This window comes from Ptychodera flava, chromosome 16, assembly GCF_041260155.1.
Source record: "Ptychodera flava strain L36383 chromosome 16, AS_Pfla_20210202, whole genome shotgun sequence".
NCBI lineage: Eukaryota > Metazoa > Hemichordata > Enteropneusta > Ptychoderidae > Ptychodera > Ptychodera flava.
In genome coordinates this window covers 36,654,333-36,671,268 of record NC_091943.1, presented here as the reverse complement: position 1 = coordinate 36,671,268, position 16,936 = coordinate 36,654,333, and the positions used below count along the sequence as shown (strand labels likewise).

General features: G+C 41.2%; 1 protein-coding gene across 1 annotated transcript in view; it reads left to right on the top strand.

The window, feature by feature from the left end:
• Window positions 1–16,936, top strand: part of LOC139114732 (laminin subunit gamma-1-like) — a 69,088-nt gene that overhangs the window by 31,826 nt on the left and 20,326 nt on the right. Inside the window, exons 4-9 of the mRNA XM_070676607.1 lie at window positions 7,315–7,493; window positions 13,503–13,691; window positions 14,011–14,128; window positions 14,834–14,941; window positions 15,700–15,836; window positions 16,283–16,405. Of these exons, the coding sequence (XP_070532708.1) occupies window positions 7,315–7,493; window positions 13,503–13,691; window positions 14,011–14,128; window positions 14,834–14,941; window positions 15,700–15,836; window positions 16,283–16,405 (854 nt within the window). The remainder of the gene's footprint in view (window positions 1–7,314; window positions 7,494–13,502; window positions 13,692–14,010; window positions 14,129–14,833; window positions 14,942–15,699; window positions 15,837–16,282; window positions 16,406–16,936) is intronic.

The following is a 16,936-nucleotide window of genomic DNA, read 5'->3' as shown; positions in this document are numbered from 1 at the left end:
TTGATTTATGTCTTGTAAGATATATTGAAGAAATTCCCATATTCACTAACTTTACTGTACATTGATAATGTTCACTATATCAGATATAGGATTCTTAAGGAAGGGAAACCTGAAAAAAAATCTGGAAAATGTCTGTATGTAAACATGATTGTAGCTGTCTCTGAAGACTTACATTTGCTTTGCAGGAACTTGTTTCCTTACACTCTTCTGATACACTCAGCAAAATGTACATTATATTACATGTATAGTCATTTGCCCCACCTAGAGACATGTTATCATATCAACAAATCCTCCATGTCATACCTCCTTTATGCTGATTTCTAACCCATTTTTCTAACCCCATTCTTCAGCGACAAGTTGTACTTTAAATCTAGAGTCATGTCACGTCCCTTATCATACTGTCCCCACTATGCAAAATGACCTTTGCAGGAACTAATTCAAAATGGCAAGGTTATATTTATTTGCTATCGCCAGTAATACATTCACTTTACCTGTCACAGCAGTGACTCTCTCCCAACTATCTGCATTGTTTTTATTTCCTGTTTTTTTTTCTTAACACTTGGAATGATGCCAGCGTTTCTAGAAGAATATATAAAGAGGTGATATGGCTTAGAAATAAATATCGATTTAAAGGTCATACTGGAGATGAGTTCATAACGTTTGCAGAGTGCTTTTTAGAATAGTCAGTAAACAAAAGTTTTAAAAAAAATGTCTTGAAACTTTGTCATTCTTACAATAAAGGCTTGTTAACCTCTGATGGCTTTCAGGGTCAGGTCAGGTCAGGTCAGGTCAAAAGGGTGCAATGTAAGAGGTGACATGTCACATCAGTTATTATTACATTGATTGCAAAATGAAGAAAATTTCAGCAGAAAGACAAATATCAATGGAATATACACAAATGTTGAACAAAATAATTTGTTGTATGGTTGTCATCAGAATCCCTACCATGGTCAATGCAGAGGTCCTTTACATCACGTCATGTGGTTATTATTTCATCATTAAATATAGAGTTTTGTATTTGAATTGATTGATCCACAAGATGAAAGAAAAATCTACCTTTCTAAAGCAAATGAATTGTTTGTCCCAGAATTCAAAGTACTAACATGGCTCACTTCTAAAACAGACAAAGTTCTTAGATTTTATATAATTTTGATGAATGTCCAAGATTGGACTTTGTTTGAAATTGTTTTCATTTTCTATTTTAGGCTTTTAAATTTATTGCAAACAGTAATGCAGTATTTCTTTCAATGGAATTTTTTTGAGAACCCCATCAGTCAGATATTTGTGTTTCCATTTCCACAGGTTATGCTATGACCTTTGACAGGTAACAGTGTGACCTCTGACAGATGTAGTATGACCTTTGACATGTGATAATGCGACATTTGATAGATGACAAGATCACTAACTGTTAATTTTACCGCATTTAAAGGTATACAGTCACCTGTAATCTAAATATGCTCATATATGGTTAAGAGGCGTTCCTTGGTATTCAAAAATGCCCATGTGAGGGCGCTGTCTTTAACCCTTTTCCTGCCGAGCGCCCCTGTCCGTTATCCTGCCAAGTCGGTCAAAACCGGCCCCCTTTTCCGTGTCTACAGAAGATAGGCTCTCCTGCACGCTTTCCTGCCAGGCATTTGGCGGGAAAATACCGCATTTTCGGGGTACGATTACCGACCATATACGTGTTAGACTTCAAAAATTTTTGCATGCCCGTATAGAGGGGCAACCGCTGATGAGGTTGTGTCCAGAAAATGACGAGGTCACGGGCGTTGTTTGCCCCGGGGGACGTGCACTTTTATGCCCTTTTCTAGCTTACTTTCGCGGAAGTAAAGCTCGTTCGCCGGCACGCACGGCCACACCGGGGAAACGTCACCTCTCTCGTGGGTTAGTAGAAGACCCAGGGGTTAGTGCTATGGGTGCGGGAGCACCCTCAAACCTGTCCTGTTTCCCTGGGTTGTGTCACTTGGCCACGTACTTTGAACGACTTGGAAGAGTCGCACATTGCAGTCTGCTTTGACGTAGTGTCAACGACATAGTTCCGCCATTGAAGGAAGGCGTGTACGTAGTTTGGCCAGTTCAGTGAACACTTAGCTCGTTAGTGTTACCGTTTCCTAACAGGTTAGTTGTGCAGTTGTTACTAAGGTGCAGTTTTGTACCACCTTAGCTCTGGACAGTGCAACTGCTCTATGCACTAACCCCAACGACAGATGGTTGGTACAACGTCTACGTCGCACGAGCACAGCCTCCGTTGGGCTGTGCCCCTCCCACGTGATACAACGCACGTTCATCCATTACTATAGCGTCCTTACGGATCTGCCAAAAACGAAAGTGGGGGTAAAAACAAAACAAACGAAAATATGCGATCCATAGATAGTATTTTATTCGGGAATAATTTACATTATGCCGAACAATAAATCTCGGAGTCTGTCTCGACGTCCGAGTGCATGGTCCGTGTTTCAAAAATTACAATCGGGGTGGCAGATCCGTGTTTCAAAAATTATAATAGGGGGAATTGTACAAAATAATCCGTCTAAACAAAACAAAACAAAACGAAAATATGCGATCCATAGATAGTATTTTATTCGGGAATAATTTACATTATGCCGAATAATAAATCTCAGAGTCTGTCTCGACGTCCGAGTGCATGGTCCGTGTTACAAAGATTACAATCGGGGGATTGTACAAAATAATCCGTGTTTCAATTTACAATCAGCGGGATCGTAAAGCACAAACAACCGGCACAACCGTGCTCAAAATGTGATCATGGTCCGTGTTCAGAATACAGTCAAGCCACTGTTAGGCGAAGCTGTCCCCTGTCCGTTATTTACGTCGGGTTCTCTTGCTGATGGGTGTCGTCGGGGCTGTGTGAGTAGAGGTCTGCACGCCAATGCTCCTCTTACCTCGTAGCATCATGCGATGATGAAAAGCCGCAAAACACTCGCCCTCGTGAAGATGAACCCCGCACAGACTACATCCTTTGGACGTCTCAGACAGTCGTCCGCTCGCAGTGGTCTTACCCTCTCTGCTACATACTTTACAGCATTTCTGCCGCCCCTCCAAACGGCTGACAACGTGCATCGGCTGATTTTGTGGATTGATGTACGAGGCAAGAGAAACAGTGGCCTCGACCTCTCTCACACTGGGCTGCGATCGCCCACAATAACCGCCAATGAGTTGTTTCCCGACACGCAGATGAAACATCTTATGGGTCAGCTTACTATCAGGGTGTACATGCTTGAAGCATATATATGCATTTACCAGGGCAACATCAATCAGGTAACATGCCAGATATGTCCACCATCTGTGGTTCTTGCGCCCAGTGTGAAAGTACTTGCGCTTCTGGTTGCTCGGTCGACGCCTCCCATGTACCGGCGATAATTATACAGCGACAGAGGCACTTGTCGCCGCTCGTCTCCCTCCCCCACTGGCACGCACTCCAAGGGTGGATAGACCGTATTCAAGATCAGCACCTGAGCGTTACTATCCTGATAAGCAGTGATGTTAAGACGAGAGTCCGTTCTGGTCGTGGCTTTCATATCCCCAACAGACAGAGGAAGGCGCTTCCTCTTACCCGGCGGAATTAATTGAGGGGGCATGGTGCGACGATTACGGCGGTTAAAACTCCCGACCATGTAGATCCCGGTCTCCATCAGCTCTCTAGCAGTAACGACCGTGCTAAACAGGCTATCACAGAATAGGCTGTGATTATATCCACAGAATGGCTGGACCAGCTCCATCGTAATTCTTTTCACCACACCTCGCTCCTGCCGTCTCCCATCAGTCCGATCCCGATATTTCACACCTAGGTACGGTGCAAAGTTAGCTATGTATGCAGTGGTGGAGTCGCACAGCTGCCATATCTTGAAACCGTCTCGATCAGGCTTATGCGGTAATCTCTGCTTAAATTTAGAACGGCCCTTAAATCGCACCATGCCCTCGTCGATGGAGATCTCTCTACCCATCTTATAATTATTTACGCACCGGTCAACTATGGGCTCCATCCATGGATTGATTTTATACAGGGGATCCTCCTGACACCGACGTCGGCGGCGTGCCTCATCAGGATCACGACGTGGATCGTTCTCTGGGTCTGCCAGATGAAAGTATCGCATAAGCTGCTGAAAGCGACTGCGGGTAATCACAGTAGAAATACCCTGGTTTCTCAGAAAGGGATCGCTAGACCAATAATCCTCCACTGATGATTTACGGTCGATACCCATACAGACTAAGACGCCAATGAACGCCTGCACCTCTCGGTAGTCAGCGTTACGCCAGTATTTATCTATTTTCCTAGCGATATGTCGCTGGTGGAATTTGGCGTATTTATTAGTCTCGTCCTTGGCCAATCTGATCAGTGTAGCTGGAATAAACTTAAAAAAGTAATCGAGCTCACGGGCGTGGCTGGGCAAGGTGAAAGTCGGTCCTCTCTCATGGTCAAAATCGGTCTCCTCAAATATATTAGCATCGGTAGTCTCCGACATACGCCAGACAGGAGGTGTGTCGTCCTCCGCCAACACAGCAGCAGCGTCATCATCGTCGTCAGAGCTTGCCTCACCTACGTACTGCCTGTCATAAAAGTCATCGTCCTCTGCCGCATCCTCGTCAACCTCCGAGTCGGACTCAGCGGTGATATCACCGTCGTCTGGGCGTCTGGGCCTGAACTCGCCCGTAGCGGCATCAAGGATCATATCTGGCTCAAAATCAGGTGGGCTATCCTGATAACGAACCCTCCGCACTATCTTTTCGGCGGGGACATCGCAGCACACGAAACTATGGCAGGAGCGGGCTCGGCAGCCTCTGCTGATGACGAGGACTCAAGCTCTTTCGCACTGGGCACAGGAACCTCTCCTGACGCAGGATGAGGGCTCATAGTAGACACAGGTGGTGTCTCTCCCGGAGCAGCCGGGGGAGAACCAATGGCATCAGCCGTCTCATTACTCACTGTCTCACTAGCAGCAGCAGACGTAGTCTGTGCAGGTGAAGTATCTCCACAAGAGCAGATGTAGTCTCTGCAGGTGAAGTAGTCTCTCCCGGAGCAGCCGGGTGAGAACCACTGGCAACCGGTGACCCGTCATCATCCTCATCGGCAGAACGATCGGTCTTACGTTTACGCTTACCACTGGGTTTTTCAGCCGGAGATGGCTTCGCCTTACGGGAGCGTTTCTTGCCCGACTTCTTAGAACGTTTACTAGGGACATCACAACGATCGCTACCACTACCGCCCGGAGACTCTGCATCTTTGAGCTTCAGTCGTCTGCTCGCCTTCAGAAAACTTTTGCGGTCCGTCAAGCTCATGTCTGGAACAGTGTCGACAGACTAGCAGGTCCCTCCCTTTTAAAGCCACAGGGAAACAAAGCCCTGGACATGATTGGACGCAGGGGTGTTAATATATGCATCCACCTGTTATTATAATGGACCTACGGCAATCAGTCCACCAACCGGCGCTGACATTCCTACCCGTCATGTAAATTGCCTGTCCGCACCATTTGATATGCTAATAATACTCATTTGCGATGCAAATCAATCGAGCACTTAGCATAACATAGTCAATGTCATTAGCATCTCAACTTGACATTCGTCCAGCTGGGTACGTGGCATGCGCACCTGCCACCCAAGGACGTTGCCCAAGCCCATGTTTAGTACGGGTGGGAAACCCGTATCTTTAACCTCATGTCCCTTCTAAGTACGCCTGCGCAGGGCGTATTGTCATCCAAGTCGGTGACAAGCCAACCCGACAGATGCCCATTAAGCAGTAATGGACTGGCCGTCTCGTTCTTGTACGGCAACGAACAGTGCTTCAGCGGCTTGTTTAGGTCATAACCGTCGCCTGCCGAGCGGCTTACCCAACTAAGGCGGTCAAAGATGAAGGATGCCAAAATTGTCAACGGCTGTCTCGGCCTCGTCCGTTGGGCAAACATGGCTCCTTCAAATAACGTGGCCAGCACGTCTACGTCATCAGCGGTGATGACGACCCGTCATTGACGCCCGAGTGCGTAAAACTCGGAATATACCGACAGGTACCTCTACCTGAGTCGGTCATACTACGGTATAAACCAAACACAGGTCTGCCAACTCCCGTTAGACTCGGCCGTTAGCCGAACTTCACAGGGACAACATAGGCGTAACAAGTCGGTGAACAACGGTTCACGCACCTAACCGCAGCCGCCAAGTCGGTGAACAATGGTATCAAATTTTGAGGCCATGTTCCTGAATGGCAAGGCTGAGGCGGTGTGTTTCGTTGCACGGCTTGAACGTCTAGAGCCAAGTGCAGCCGACAACGTCCGACATCTGAGTGGGTAGTCTTTTCGAGAAGGTAACAAGTCGGTTAAAAGCGGTGGTTACCCTTCACAAATGTCGCTCAAGTCCGTTCGGATCAGTTCCATGTCAGGGACTAATCAAGCCGAGTCCGTCAAATCCGTCCGCACTTCCCGTCAATCAGGACCAAGTCCGTGATTTTCGTCTCGCACCATTGGCAAAAAATTGCACCGCCAGCTGAGGCGGTCTTAGGCGGTTGCCTTCGAGAAAGCCGAGTCCGTCAAATCCGTCCGCACTTCCCGTCAATCAGGACCAAGTCCGTGATTTTCGTCTCGCACCATTGGCAAAAAATTGCACCGCCAGCTGAGGCGGTCTTAGGCGGTTGCCTTACAGATTAGCGTTGCCGAGACGGTCAATTTCGGCCGCAATCTATGAAGTGCCTCAGAGCCAAGTTACCCCAAACTCCGCTAGAATACGTCAACGTGCTAACCTGCCAAGTACGCTACTCGTCCCCAAAAAAAAAACCAGTCCCCCACCGGGGTGGGGGACTGGCTGGGTAGCTTCCGCACCTTTCCCTGTCCTTGGACTCTCTGTGAACCCATTTCGAGAGCAAACGCCGTTCCTCGCCCAAAACCTGTCCTCGAACGACCCCTAGCGCGAGCAAGGGTTTGCTACACGTAGTTCCGTCGACTAGGCAGGAAAGGGGGTACCAAAAAGTAGCCCGATTTCCACCGCCTTGGCAGGATAACGGCCGTGGCTGCTCAGATTCTAGCTACACGAATTTCAAGCGGATTTTCACTGACTTGGCAGGAAAAGGGTTAAAAAGCGGCCACCTACTTAAATTCTGTGATTGGTTAGATATTTTTTCTATGGTAACTGTGGCAAAATTGGAACAGGTGACAGTATACCTTTAAACAAAATGCAGAGTACCAATAGTATTTTTTATTTACCATGAATGATATGCAGCCAGTTCATTGGTGTCTTCTGTGAGCCCTTATTACTATCAAGAAATCTGTTGTCATAATTTGTAATTGTGAAATGATCATAATGTCTTTGCAGGTGTAAATGTAATGGACATGCTAGTGAGTGTATTGTCAAAAAAGATGGTAATAATGAAGAGGAACTTGTCTGTGACTGTCAGCACAACACTGCAGGACCAGACTGTAATGAGTGCTTGCCATTCTATAACAATGTCCCATGGCAAGTTGCTACGGCAACTGATGCACATGAATGTAAAGGTGAGTTGCAACAGCTACCTATGCACATGAATTTTACAGTGAGTAGCATCAATATGAGTGACGGGTGTTGCATGTGTTTGGATAAACGTCAATATTTTAAAAGTTGACGCCAGTGAGATTATTGACTCATAGAGTTACTTCAGCTGACGTCTTACATTTCTCTTACAGTGAGTCAGTTTAATCTTGAACACAATAATTCAGTTGTGTATTTTTATTATAGATGTACAAGTTGATCTGTATGGGTACAACTTCAAACACATTCCTTCAGTATATCACCTCCTAGGACTACACTGACAATCTCTTGATATAACCTTTGTTTATTCCTGTCATACATTATATTTATTTGAAAATTTGTACACTTTATATTTTCCTCAAATCTTCACCAAAAGGATCTAGCTTTCAATGAATTCTATGTAAATTTAGAAGTTACAATTGCTGTAGACATGACCGCCCATTGACATAAAACCCTGATCAGTGTAGCAGTATGAGTGTCACAGAGTATCTGTTGTTTGTTGAGTTGCTATATATGTCAACTATTGCAAAGCCAATCATGCTGCTGGTTTCTTTGATGCTGCAAATGTAAAATCATTTCTCAAAATTTAGCTCAATTTTATCATCAACTCAAGCTAAATCCACCCCTGGTTGAGCACTGGCAATGATATTGTCAACTTTAACTCCTAGTCACACATTCTTGAAAGAATTGCCATACATGTAGTTGACAGTCTGTTCATGGGTAGTTTCTCCCCAATTGTGGTCTGGTCGTGTCAAAGATGTCTGAACTCTATACTCTACAAATGTAGAAATAATAGACAAGGCTACACAAAGCGGTGATGAACAGTTGTAAAAAAGAGACTACACTATAGCCATGCACCTACCTCAATGTTCCTTGAACATTGTCTTGTCACTATTACCTCACCTAGGAAATCCTACAGGTAAGGTGTGGACAAGTTAAGTCTGTCAATTGCCCAGGTGGTCTACACCCAATGTATACAATTCTTTTCTCTTTGGGTGTTTTGTAACCTCAAATCTCATCTTGTCATATATTCAATATAACCCAATAGTATTCGACAAGTACGATGTCTGCCTAATGAATAGCATCAAAGCTACCTAGATGAATGGAAACCTCCATGAGTACTTGTGGATTACTCATATATTTGTACTTCCTGTATGGATTAAACCAGACATGGTGTCTTGATTTCCTGGCTCTAGGTATTCATCTTGTACATTACTTGGCATGCTGCTGGGCAATATTATGTATTGTCAAGGATTTATTTTCCAGGATTTGCTTTCTTGATTAGAATATTTTTCTTGGAGAAAAAATTTACATATGCTTTTGGTACCTCAAATAATGTATAAAATGTTGTATCCCCAATGTTGATAAAAAGTTCAGAAATTGGTAGAAAGCTTTCCAGGAAGTCAGACAGGACGGTCTATTTAATAATGTGTAGGAGGTGCTGCCAACCATATGGGTATTACTTACCTGATGACTGGAACATTCCATTTCAGTATGGTGGTGACAGGTTGGTCTTTTCATCAGAAACTCAAAAAAATTGAATGAGGAAACACTAAAAACCTACAAATTGTCCTTCACATCTGTATTTTTCACTATTCTGTTGGAATAGTTTACTATGACCATGTTATATGTGTAACCTGACCTGTATTTGATACTTTTGTTTTCCTGTGAACTTTATGCATCCCTGTAACAGAGTAGAGCCTTCCATCTTAGCTTGCATCCCATCTGTCACAGAAACCCCTCTAGTAAGTCAGTACAGAGAGATGTTGGTTGTTGTGATGATTTTTCTGTGACTGAAATACAGGAGAATTTTGCTGAGTTCAAACACTTTTGTGGAGATAGTCACATTACGTCTTCTCAACGTAATCGACTTGAGTTGGATCTATTTGTTGACCTTACTATTTGACAACTGAAGCTGGAGAGTTTGTGTTGGAATACTAGGAAGTGATTTGGACATGACTACTTTACAAAGTATTCTTGTTGGATTTCTCTGGACTGTAGTATGCTATGCAGCTCCTCACAACAACAGTGGTATAGTATATTCATAATCAAATGTTTGCCTTTACAGTCGATGAATATACAGCACATTTCTTTGTGATGCAAAAATATGTTTGGATATATACATATATAGTATATATATTCCCTATCCTTACATTACATATTTTGTAGCGTGTTTGGTTTACAATACTTCAAAATATCACGGTTTGTATGAGTATAAGGAAATGGGAGATTGAAGACTGTATCACAGCTACATGTACATACATCATATAATGGTATACACTATCTGCCTGAAGAATCCAATGGATTTGATGCTTTTCAGTACTTTCTGCTGAAAGTTTTTTGCAAATGTGTGTAAAGTTCTCTTCTGAACACTTCTACCTAAAATTTCACAGAAATTTCAGAATCATAGTGTTGTATAATTGATTGTACATAGTGTGGAAGGAGAATACTAGTGTCTTTACAGACAAACCAACATTTTTACATACCAGGGTTAAATAAGGACAATGACTTCCCAAGATGCTAGACAAAGAGCCATTTTCTGTTTTTACCAATGCACAACAAATCATGTTCAGGTTGCTGTAAAAGTATTTCATCTTGGCAATACTTAGAGATGTACTCTGTCAATATCCTAGACAGTGTGATATATACGTAGGGTTGGCAATACATCACCTTCAAATTCACTCTGGACACAAAACTGAAAGTCTTACTCCACAAAATGACATCAGGGTCAAGTTCATGCACTCTCTGTAATGATAATGAAGAGTTACTTTTTCATTTAGTCTTTGAAAGTAATTATATTTGTCTTTTTGGAACACTTTTACACGGACTAATAGATAAACTAGTCAGTTTTATAGTCTTTTACAATCACAAAAGATATTACTTGATATTCAGATCTTGTTAATGAATTTTTGTATACTTATAGCCAAAAGATTAATTATGTTGCAAGATATTACAAACAAATTTCCACATTCTTTAACTTTACTGCATTTGTACAGAATGTAAAAACTATTATCCAATACTATAATAATATCTTTCTCATAGGAAAGGAAAACCTGACATAAGTGTTAGGAAATGGGGTGATTATCTGCAGGCTATTGACCCTTAAAAGCTGTGGACTGAAAAAATGTTTTGTGCTTTTTATCACAACTGGAAGTTGTGATATAGGGGTAGTTTCAACCGGTGAAAGATGTCGTCCATTTCCGTAAACGACAAAAAGTCAAAAACTGCTGAACAGACTGCGTTGATATTTGGTACCGATATTCAGAGTGGTTCCAAGATTCCAATTCGGAAAAATGGAGCCAAACGGAGCGGCGGTTATATAGTTTTGGGAAATTTCTAACCCCCCTTTTTAACTAATTGATTTTAGGGGTCTTTCATATATGTAGTTTTGGAATGTACACCAATCCTGCATTGTGGACTGTTTTATGAGTTGTGGAACAGAAATGAGGTTTTGATGAATGTTAGAAATATGCAGGATGGCTGATTTGAAGTATAAGAGATTTCTATGCTCTTTTGGGTATCAAAAGCAATAAAAAAAACATATTTCATAGTTTAGATTCTCACTTTTGAGATGACCCTAGGCATTTGTTAAGTAAACATCCTTGAGTCAATATACAGACTTTGACATTCCTGAGATTAAGTATCCACGACCTCACATGTTGCAGTCTTTCACTACCATGGTATGGCCCAAACCCATTGTTATCAATGGTGTGTGGACCTGTCTACAGGAAATTGGGGTGAACAGGTTAGACAATGCCGTTACAAGTTGTAGGTTAGTTATCAAGGTAGCACCAGCATAGAGTCCTGAGCATCTGTCCATGTGTTCTCACAGGAAATTACAGGGAAAAAAATTATTTGAGAAGTTTCTCTCCTTAAATAGAAGTATATTACAATTTAAACCTGTCATGGATGGATTGCTCTCAAATGATCTGAACACAGTTATTGCCCATTAGCAACAAATTTATAGCAAGATTTATGTAAAGTTCATGAACTTACATAAGGTATTAGACAAAAGATGACCATGACTTGCTACTTTTCAATATTTATTTCATTCAGATTTCCTCAGCTTAGTGTATAATTTTGTAATCTTAATTACTGTCAACTTAGGTTTACTAACTTAGGGACCGTTCAGTTTTTACGGCCGGGGGGGGGGGGGGGGGGGCGGCAAAATCTTGTCGCCGGTGTTCAAAAAATATAGACCCCCCTGCATTTTGTGCGAAAAAATGATGAACCCCCCTTTGTCAGACGATAAAAATTGATGACCCCCCCCACCCCCCGCTGAAAAATAACCAAAACCATATGTCAAATTTACCCGCACGGTGGATTTGAACTCCGGTACGCGGCGCACTTTATTCGTGTAGCAGAGATGCCAGTGCACAAACTTCTCAGCCACATCCATGCAAACGTCTGTTACTTAGGACAACTGTAAGGCAATTTTTAACTTCATTTCCATAGACTAAAAAAAAGTAAACTTTATTAGCCCGCCAGTTAAGAAGGTCATGGGCCATTACATAAAGTCAACTTCATTCTAGTGGGCAACCAAAGGTGGCCCGCTGGTAAAAGAGGGTTGATCATGGCCATTGCACGAAATATACTTTACTGAACAGTAAAAAAGTGATGACCCCCCCCCCCTTCGCGGATTCCAAAATTATGATGAACCCCCCTGGATTTTGCCCCCCCCCCGGGCCGTTAAAAACTGAACGGTCTCTTATTCTAACCTAATTATTCTTACACTACTGTTATACCTTATAACCACAAAATTTCAAGAGATGCATATATGATTGTCACTTAACAAACAATTTACAAATATGTCTTCTGCTTATTGCTCCATATACATATACATGTCCCTTTTCTCATAAAAATGGGCTTAAAATCGCAATGTGAAAAATAGTCTTTCAGCTATATGTTGCTCATTGACTTCGTGGTCTGTCTAATCAGTCTCTACGGACACCGTCCGGGGGGACTTATGGGTTTGGTCATGTCCGTGTGTGCATGCATGCGTCCGTCCGTCCGTTCACGCAGATATCTCAGATATCTCAGACATGCCCTGGTCAATTTCTTTCAAACTTTGCACAAGGATAGTACCCTACCCCATACAGATGCACGTCGATTTGTTTCACAATGCCATCAAATTTGGCCATGTTAGAGGACTTTTTAGTTTACACCACCATAGACTACCATGTATAAGTCAGCTGTCCATAGAATCCCATGTATAAGGCCAAGTAAAATAAAAATTTAGTTTCTCATCATATTCATATTGCAAAAAGGATTCAGTGACACAGTTTTAGTCCCCACGGATGAAGTCCAGGGGCCTTATAGATTGGGTCATGTCCCTCCGTTCAGGCAGATATATCAAATATTTTGACAAAATGTCAAGTGACCTAGGTGACCTTTGACCTCAAATATATATATTTGTCCGTAACTCAGTAACCACAAGTGCTACACCCTTCATATATGGTATGATGGGACACCTTATGACGCCATGCCCATATTGTACCTCATTAATATGTGCATATCTAATTTTGAGCGAGCCAATAGAGCTAGAGGTTTGATTTTTGGTATAGAGGGATGACTTAGCAATTCAATTTTTTGACAAAATGTCACATGACCTCAGTGACATTGGACCTGAAATATACATATTTGTCCATAACTCAGTAACCACAAGTGCTACACCCTTCATATATGGTATGATGGGACACCGCATGATGCCACATATTGTACCTCATTAATTATGAGTAGTTTCACAATGTGCCAGTTGTGATCAAGTGCCATTGGCGCTATTTTGAAATCAAGACTCTCATATGTAGTAATGTTTTATTATTGAGTACTTGTGAATGAAAACTTTTCAATATTGAAAAGAGTAGCAAGGATTTATGATAATGATCAAAATGATATGATATCACAGGATCACTTGCCGAGATCTTCACATTACAGTAATTAATGAAAGGTATCTGCCAATGTAATATCTTATAACAGGACTCTCTCTTTGCCAACAGCTTGTGACTGCAATGGACTTTCAGACAGATGCTATTTTGATCAAGAGCTGTATGATAGGACAGGCAATGGTGGTCACTGTGAAGACTGTAGGTTGAACACTGATGGACCAAACTGTGAACGCTGCAGAAATGATTTCTACAGAACTGACCCTACAGCTTTCTGCCAGCCATGTTATTGTAACAAAACAGGTAGGAAATATACGCTGTAGTGGAGTGTGTATCTATAGAGCTTATTCAGTTCATCTTTGGTTATGATTAATTTTATCCTTTTATGTCCTTGTCATATCTGTGATAGAATGGTGTAATTTTACAATATTTACTATGTATGGTAGTAAACTTGATATAAGAGTTGAATTTTAATAACATTGTCAGTAGTACATCAAATGCAACTTGAAATATAACAGCAACAAACTTGATGTTGATCAGTATGACATGTATTTCTCTCTTGATTTTCAACTCTTCATAATGATGGTCTGTTATAAACATGTCATTTACATTTGTTTGTCAGGTTCACAGACAACACAGTGTGACGTGACAGGTACATGCATCTGTAAGCCTGGAGTCACAGGTCAGAAATGTGACCGATGTAAGGAAGATTTCTATGACTTTTCAGTGACTGGATGCAGGTAAGATCTTAGTTGTTTCTTTTGGATCAAAAGTGCTAAGAGTATTTCCCTTTTACAATGTAGATATTAGAAGAGGAAGATGAAATATTTCGTGAAGTTACTGCAATACAGCTACAAGAAAGCAAGACATTTGATGGATGCGATCAATTATCAATATCCAAACAGTTGTACAGAGCTGTGATTTGTTTGAGCTGTCTTTGTTGTGGCTTGGTGTTTGCGTGATCTCATCTGAGCAGACTTCATCCAATAAGGTTAAAACTATAGATAACATCCACTGTGTATAAGAAAGTACAGAGAATCACATTGTGTGACTGGTTAGTGTAGGATTGTAAGAATATTTATTCGAAGAAAAATGTGTTATTTTTGTGAACATATTGTATCAAGTCACTTTCTATATTGCCTCTCAGCAATGTACCACAGACGATAGTTTATGCACAACACAAATGACTTATATATACTTTAACAGCCACTGCAAAAATACAACAGTCATTATGAAATCAAATTACAATGATGTAACTTAATCTGGGTAACAATCGTCACCAACAAAGATAGCCAAGTGCATGGCAGGATTTTTTGAGAATCACCATTGTTTAACATTTGCAGTCCTTTCAGATGACAATATTCTTCCAGAATATCCAGCTCATCCATGTACAGGTAAAAAAGACACTTGCAAACATGATAGAATGTTGATCTATTTGTTTTTAGACCCTGTGCTTGCCTTGAGGCTGGCAGTATAAACAATGATCCAACATGTGAGTCTGACAATGGTGTCTGTGCATGTAAAGAAAATGTAGAAGGAATCAACTGTGATAGGTGAGTATCATTGTCATTATCAAAGTTTATAATGCCGTGTCATGTAGAGCAGAAGATGACACTCAGAGGAAATTGTGGACTTCATACTCATTGTCCTATTTGACTGTCAAATTACAGTGATCAGTGTCTTGAAGTACACTGGAAAAATAGTCAACCAAACATACCAATACATGCAGCCTTTCAAAGAAACAGAAGAAAATGAAGAAATTGATGAGATAATCTGTTGTATTTAACAATAGCTACATGCTAAGAGATGAAGAAATTGATGAGATAGTCTGTTGTATTTAACCATAGATACATGCTAAGAGATGAAGAAATTGATAAGATAATCTGTTGTATTTAACCATAGATACATGGTAATCAATGTTCAAGTACTTTAGGAAACAGACATGAAATTTTAGAGAAGGCTTGACTCGGATTAGGTCAAACATCATGATGATTAGAATTAATGGTTCTTAAGATGATATTTCATTTTTATTTTGACACACAAAGAACATGAAAAAACAGTAATTTAATTTGTCTCAGAACACATCAAATTTTGAGGGTGCGTCAACTGCTGTAGTCAAGTCAAAAAGAGGAGGTACTTTTTCTTGCTAGTAATCTAGCCTATCACCACATCATTTAAATCATCCACATACATTTACTTTAGTTCAAACACTGCCTTCCCCTCTAACTTTCAGAAAAGAAGCACAGTATAAGATACGATATAGCAGGAAAAGTTTTTGACATTTAGTATTTTCTTTTTTTTCTCTCTTCAGATGTAAACCCGGTCATTTCAATCTGCAAGCTGATGACAGTTTAGGTTGTACGGCATGTTTCTGCTTTGGTCATGCTTCAATCTGTACATCAGCTTCAGGTTTTGTTGAAGATGCCATTGAACATCAATTTGACAGAGGTTTGTATGGAAATTCCATTTTTATCTTAGATGCTCTAGCCAACCCTTGAACTTGTAGCGTGTTTCTCCAGCCAGTTTTAAATTGCCAAGGTGTTTCTACATATTTTTGGTCTTCCGTCCTCTCTATCTGTGTTTGTTTATCCCCCAAGATCCTTACCCCTCTCATCCATCCAATCCAATCCAATGCCTTATTACATCATTTATCCTCTCTTCCACTTTACTCCCCCTACTCTTCAAATGATCACACATTTTCACCCTTTCATATCTGTATATTATCATGTCTTGACTTATCACATCCCAGACACTAAGATGTTTTAATCTTTTCCCAAGTCATTCTCATCATTCTCTCAAAACTGAAACTCATGTGTGCATAACCAGCTAAAACCCAGTGTAAGCATTGCTCCTTTACTTCTCTGACACAATTTTTGAATTGCTCCTAATTTCAGGTAATTCTGGATGGACTGGAGAGGGCAGTAGAGGGGAAGAAGTTCCCATCAGTTGGACCATATTTACAGGAGCCATAGGTTTGCAGGCGCCAGATATTTACCCATACTTCTTTGTTGCTCCAGGTGAGACTGTTGCTATGGTAACACTTCCTATTCAAAGCCATGCACAGATTTGTATTTCATTGTGTTTAGGAGTATGCACACATCAGTAATTATTTTTCCTTTTGCATGTATTCTGAGAAAACAGTCACTCAAATTGAAACTTTGTAAACAACTGTTACCCTTTTCCATAAAGTGAAATTGAAACATACTACATATGCGAAAAGCTAATGAGACAGGGATTTCAGGAAATGGATTAGTTTGATCATTGTAAACATAATGGCATCTGTTTCTCAGATAATGAGTGACAGCATTTCTGGCTTTAACTCACAAGAGTAATTTGGTGGCATTGCAGAATTTTACTAAATCTGTCACTTTGGGTCAATCTTTATGGCAGTAACAAGCTTGCAGGGTACACTTACCCATTCTGGACACCTTGTACCACAACTATTTGTTTCTTAGACCTGGTAAATTATTGACCTTGAATGATACTGATTATTGAACCTGTTGTGATGTCATGTTGATATCATCAGCAGTAATATAATCATTTCAGCA